The 6,530-nt window shown below is 47.2% G+C and overlaps 1 protein-coding gene across 2 annotated transcripts in view; it reads left to right on the top strand.

Moving 5' to 3' along the window:
- The first annotated feature begins 1,159 nt into the window (after window positions 1-1,159).
- Cog2 (component of oligomeric golgi complex 2) overlaps window positions 1,160-6,530 on the top strand; it is a 30,203-nt gene continuing 24,832 nt past the window's right edge. The window contains exons 1-2 of one of the 2 annotated variants that reach the window (XM_059263828.1): window positions 1,160-1,348; window positions 6,319-6,480. In XM_059263828.1, the coding sequence (XP_059119811.1) occupies window positions 1,277-1,348; window positions 6,319-6,480 (234 nt within the window). In that variant the 5' untranslated portion in view covers window positions 1,160-1,276. Of the gene's footprint in view, window positions 1,349-6,318; window positions 6,481-6,530 lie in introns of those variants that run through there. The other variant, XM_059263830.1, reaches the window with a different exon arrangement.

Below are 6,530 nucleotides of genomic sequence, written 5' to 3'. Positions count from 1 at the left end.
TTCTGTGCCACCGGACCCTTTAGCAGCCCCAAGAATGGCACACTAGGCCATACGTGTTCAGGTTACTTTTTTGATAAAGGGTGGAGAACAGTGTCAGAAGGGAATGGTAAGTTCTACTCCACCTGCTAGGGACCAGACAGGTTTCCCAGGAGTCTTTGTTTCTTTCTCTGCCAGCACCTGGGCCCCTCCCTTGGTGCTTTCAAGTTGTCACTCTGGAATTATAGATAGGGGTTGAAGGCCGTATCTCTCAATCCAATGTCAGCAGAGAACTATTCATTTTATTAGGTGTAAGGATGATATTTTCAGTTGGTAAGAATAGTTTTTTTTTCATTGATTTGTTCTTTCACCGATGAATTGATAACCAGGATGTCTGGGGAGTGTTCTAGCAATATCTCCCAATGACAGCCATGGTGGTGGTGCCCTGAGTAAAGAGAACCTGGGGACAGGCTGGAGTTACTGGAGCGTGGTCATACCAGACTTGTATGAGTGGAAGACTTCCTAATAAGAATAAAATGTTAAAAAGAAAACAAGGATTTCTTTGCTCACTCCCCCACAAGCATATTAGGGGCATAGAGTGCCGTCCACTTTGTGCATCCTTGTGTATCGTGACTTCTCTAGACACTTTGGGGAGTCACTTTAAGGGGGCCTGCCAATCCAGAGCAGGCTCTGGCAATAGGGTCTCTAAAGTTTACCCCCACATTCAGTTAGAGGGATGGTTTTATGTTTGGGGTAACCTGAAATGCAGAGCGATAGCATTTTTCCCCCAAGACACGTTTTTTCGTGTGTCTCCTGGTTGTCCTGGAACTAGCTCTGCAGACCAGGTGGCCTCGAACTCACAGAGATCCTCCTGCCTCTGTGCCACCACAGCCCGGCTCCTCTGACCGATTTTTAAGGACCATCTTTAAGGGCGGAGACGTTTTCTCCACGGAGGAGGCAGCTCTGGGACTCCTCCCCAGGGTAAAAGAACAAGGCTTGTTCTTGTCCTTGACATTTCTCTCTGGCCAGCCGCTTAGGCGAGTACGTGAGGCTGCAGTGCCGCTCTTGACCACCAGAGGCAGTAGCGCCCGGCTGCGAGGGTCGGCCTCGCGCGCGCCTCTTCTACTGCCAACTGTGCGCAGGCGCCCGCGTCGCTCGTCTATTGGCTGCCGCGCGTCACCGCCATACTGGCGGAAGCAGGGCCAGCGCGGTGCAGGGCTGGACTGCCGCGTCCCCTGCGGTGTCGCCTGCGCCCTCCCTGCCAGCGGAGTCTTGGAGCTGAGGGGCGGCGGCCAGCGTGATGGAGAGACGCAGGATGAACCTGCCCACCGGGCCGGACACGCTGTGCTTCGATAAGGACGAGTTCATGAAGGTGAGGGACACCGACCGGCAGGTCCGCCGCCGAGGAGGCCCTACGCCGAGGCCCTGCGGTTCCCGGAGGCTCCCGCGGGTCGTAGGGACGCGGGGAAGAAGGGAGCGGGGGTGTCCAGGCTGAACTTCACTCTGACGTTAAGGAATGGGAGCTTGACAGCCTCGTCACCCTGCAGCCCAGCGGCGGCCCTGCTTACAAATCCAAATGGAAAACACTTCGCTGATAGAATTTCACCGGGCAGGCACAGCCTAGAAAAGATTCAGGCTTTGAGCCGGAACTGAAGGAGTTTGAGCTGTTAGTTGTATCCCTCCGCTGTTGTCACTTAAAATATCCCCCAAACATGTTTACACTCAATTTCGTTTTTGAGACAGAGTTTTGAGTTGTAGCCCAGGCGGGTCTCGATCCTCTTGTCTCAAGCTTCCCAAGGGCTGAGAGTCTACAGGTTGTGCCGTTTAATGTGTTAAAAGTTGAGTTTTGCGAGACCACTTCAAAGCTGTTTTCAAGGTTAGGGAGTTAGAAATTTTGTCTCTTTGGCACCTAAAATATTGAGCAAATAAGTGTAAATCTTACAGTAGTGTGTGTGTGTGTGTGTGTGTGTGTGCTCGTGATTCTCCTTTCTCATGGTAATTTTTCCCTCTGACTTAATTGGCCTAGCCCTGTTTTGATATTTGCGTTCAGTTTACATGAGCAAAGTTCTGGATTTTTGGTTTTAATTTATATGAGTCTTCTTTACCGTGCCCATATACTTTTCCATGTGTGAGAGGCGTGTCTAGAGCCAGGGATGAAGCACTCTTATGTAGTGACATTACTAAGCCACTGAAGTAAGTGTAATTTGCAGATTTATTATTTTATGTGTATGTGTGTTTGCCTTCCTGAGTTTATGTGCACAGTGTGTGCAGAAGTCCTCAGAGGCCAGAAGACTGTTGGATTAGCTAGAGTTGGAGTTGCAGGTGCTCGTGAGCTGCCATGTGGGTTCTGAGTGCTGGGAGCTAAACTCTGGTCCCCTGTACAAGAGTAGTAAGCACTCTTACCTGCTGTACCATCTCACCAGCTCCAATAAATGAGTTCAAGTAGGATGCCTGAAAGAATGATTCAGAAAGCCCCTGTTCCGTCCCATGACTAAGAGCTACCGAGGATAGAAAGAGCCAAAGGTGCATGATGGGAAAGGTGTCTGGAGGAAGAAAGCTCACCCAGGGATCATGGCCTGTTTTGACCTTAGGTGAGAAAACTTAAATGCCTCCTGCATGCCTAGTGCCAACCGCCTTTCTGCCTCGTTACCTACTATGTCTTTCTCACACTGACATGGTGCCTCTGTTAAATGCGGCATCAGAAAGTAGATGGCACAAAATGCAAGTAGTGAAACAACATTCAGCCAGCTGGGGGAGTGAGTGGGTGCTGGCACATCCATGCTGGTTCATGCTATCAAACCTCTGAGTGTGCCAAGCAATTTGCAGTTCTGTTAACATGACCGGTTCGATTGTAGAGGAAACTACATAGAACAGCCTTTCTGTGATATTGGTTTTCTAGGTGGAGCCAGAAGTTAAGGTCCTTTGTTATTTGCATTTCCTTTAAAGAAACGTTTTATGAATTGGTTTGGTGGCAGAAAGGGCGGGAGGAGTGCCTGCTATGCAGATTGTATCTTGTTCAGCATATTTTGCAGTGGCATATATTTTTTACAAGGTTATCAGATACACATTAGGAGAGTTGAGACTACACGAATTACAGTCATTTGTTTGAAAACTGTTATTAGATTGCCATGATAACAACCTGCTAGTGCCATGGTAGCAATTGTCTACTCACCCACAGGCATTCATTGACCACCTACTGTGTGGCAACTGCAAATCTAGATTTGAAGACAAGGACAGAAAGGTGTGGTGTGGCTGTTGAGCATGGTAAGAGGAAAAATGTGCAAGTTTAGAAACTACTTGGTCAGTGGTTGCTTTTGGACTTATCTGGTGCCTTTTTCCCCCTGGATTTATTTATCTATCTATCAATTTACTTATTTATTTTAATCCTGACCACTGTTTTCCCACCCTCCTCTCCTCCCAATCCCTCCCCTACCTCCCTTCTACCTCTCTTGCCCCATCCACTCCTCCTCCATTTCTATCCAGAAAAGGGCAGGCCTCCCATGGATATTGACAAAACATGGCATATCAAGTTGCAGAAAGACTAAGCAACTTGATATTAAGGCTGAGAAGGCAACCCAGCATGAGGAATAGGGTCCCAAAAGCCAGTAAAAGAAACAGCAGCCCCTGCACCCACTGTTAGGAGACCCACAAGAAGATCAAGCTACAGAACTGGAATATATATGCAGAGGGCTTGGGTCAGTGTCATGCAGGATCCCTGGTTGTCAGTTAAGTCTCTGGGCGCTCCTATGAGCCCAGGTTAGTTGATTCTTTGGGTTTTCTTGTGTTGTCCTTGACTCCTCTTGTTCTTACAATCATTCCTCCCTCTCTTCAGCAGGATTCCCCGAGCTCGACCTAATGTTTGACTGTGGGTCTCTGCATCGGTTTCCACCAGTTGCTGGATGAAGCCTCTCTGATGACTATTCTTACCTGGTGTCTTAGGGTTTCTATTGTTGTGAAGAGACACCATGATCACAGCAACTCTTATAAAGGAAAACATTTAATTAGGGGTCGCTTACAGTTTCAGAGGTTTAGTCCATTATGTTGGCGGGACGTGGTGTGCAGGCAGACATGGTGCTGGAGAAGCGGCTGAGAGTTCTACATCTTGCTCCACGGGCAGCAGAAGGAGTCTGTGTACCAGGCCTGGCTTGAGCATATACAACCTCAAAGCTCACCTCCACAGAGACACATCTCCTCCAACAAGGCCACACTCGATAATGGTGCCATGCCCAAGGGCATATAGGAGTCATTTTCATTCAAACCACCACACCTGGTTCTAGTTGTCTACTCATTTCTCTACCTCAGTTATTCCCTGGCACACCCAGCTTTTGGCTGGAGCGTTGTCTTTGGTGTCTCACTGTGTTAGTTTTCTCATTGCTATGACCAAACACCTGAAAAAAAGCAACTTAAGGAAGGGTTTGGTTCAGCTTACAGTGTGAGGAGATACCGTCAGTCCATCATGGCAGAGAGAAATGGTGGCAGAACTTAAGGCAGCTGCTTGGTCACTTTGCACCTGCAGTTAGGAGGCAGAAGGTGATGAATGCCAATGCTGAGCTCACTTTCTCTAGAAAACACCTCACAGACATGCCCAGAGATTTGTCTCCAAAGTGACTCTTCATCCTGCCAAGTTGACAGTATCAACCATTATACTCATCTTCTGCTCTTAAAGTCACAGCAGGCTGTCACTGGTCCCATCGCCCCCTGCACAGCTCTAGGACAGTCAGCTAGACCCTTCTTTTTGCTCAACCATGCATATCAGATGCTCTCTTCCTTCGCTTTCTATTTCTTTTCTGTTTTAAACAATGATTTGCTGTCTAGCCCAAGCTGAACTTGAACTCTTGGCCTTAGTAAACCAAGTTACTATTGATTCCTAGCCTTTTGGCTAAGACCAAGGATAGAACCAAGCTACTTAGAATACCTTTGATTCTACATCAGGTAGCTTTGCTGTGACAAGCAACCCTAAATAAGTCACTTAGAATAAGACAGTTCACTTGTCATAGTGTCTTGCCCAAGGTCATATACCTGTTTACACCAAGGCTGGGGTTGTGGGCCATGTTCTCCCAAACCATCCAGGCTGATTGTGGCTGCACATGGAGAAGCAGATGGCTTTTCTGTGGGTGGCTATGATGCTTTGGTTCGGGAAAAAGCCTTTTTGTCTGTGATCAGGGCAGGTATTTGGTTGGTTGACTGAAGTTTTAGCTGGTACCTGAAGAAATGGTGTATACAGACCTTAGTATTTTATTTTAAGATAGTGATGTAATCATTTGTTCTACACTGATATGACTCTACAATCCATCTGCTGGTTCCATTTCAGTATGGTCTTTTTTGTATTCACTTTTTTTCTCTCAGTGGAGTGAGAACCTGTGGGCATTTGCAAAGGATCTGCTACAGAGTCTTCTGGGTTCGTGATTTCCCCACCCCCTGCCCTGCTGGGTTTATGCCACCCGTATGTGATTCAATAAGATTTGGCTTAGCAAATTGCCTGTTTCCAGTCTTTCCAAAGCACCTGCTTTCTTTTTCATGAAAATGGTCACTTCTTTTCAGTCGTAATGTTTTGATTTATAGTGTGTAATGGAATTATGTGATCTTTAATAATATATTCTGGGGCTTTAACATGTTTGGGAACCATTACACCTGCATCTTGGTGATGGAGCAGCTCCACTAGTGGGAGGCTCAGTCGCAGGCGAAGTAGGTAGGAACCTGCCCACTGTAAGTGCATCAGCTTACCAGGAGCTTCTGATGCTGTGAGGAGAAGCTAAGAGCGTGGCTAGCCTGAGGGACCACAGTGGGAAGTGCTGCCTCCATACCTGGTCCACGGAAGCCCATTCTGTGGACATGTCAGTGCCCACTCAAGTGTGCTGTGAAATAACACCGGAGAGGTGTTGTTGTCTGGGGAGAAAAGTGTTAGGTGCATGTGTGCAGGTGTATGTGTGCATAAAAAAAGGTCTAGAACATATGAAGCACAATATTAAATAGTTCAGTGGTGTATATCTTATAAAGCATGAAGATTTTGTTTTCTTTTTTCTTTCTTTGCTGTTTTTCATAGTCTATTAAAAATTTTACACTGAATAGTTAATACTTAGAAAGTTAGGGAGGAAAGCTGTTTCTGTTTTTAGAAGAGTCTTAACTGAATTGTATCATTTTCGACACTTAAATTCCCTGTAGACTGAGACCACAAGGAGACTGCACTTAGTCCTTCTGGGCACCTGCGTGAGTGGACAGGCACCTCTGTCACAGCATGTGACCAGAAAGGGCTCGGGACAGACTGGCCTTGTGAGTGGTAGAATGGCCCTTTCCTCCTCCTGTTTTCATGTACCAGTAACTTGGCTCTCCTGCTCTTTCCAGGAGGATTTCGACGTGGATCATTTTGTGTCTGACTGCAGGAAGCGGGTGCAGCTAGAAGAGTTGAGAGATGACCTGGAGTTGTATTACAAGCTGCTTAAAACAGCCATGGTGGAGCTCATCAACAAGGACTATGCGGACTTTGTCAACCTCTCAACCAACCTGGTGAGCTTCCCTCCATAGTCCCTACCACTGGTGTGATACACAGGTCCTCA

Source organism: Peromyscus eremicus, chromosome 5, assembly GCF_949786415.1.
Source record: "Peromyscus eremicus chromosome 5, PerEre_H2_v1, whole genome shotgun sequence".
Lineage (NCBI taxonomy): Eukaryota > Metazoa > Chordata > Mammalia > Rodentia > Cricetidae > Peromyscus > Peromyscus eremicus.
Note: the sequence above shows the minus strand (reverse complement) of the source record. Positions and strands in the feature narration are given on the sequence as shown.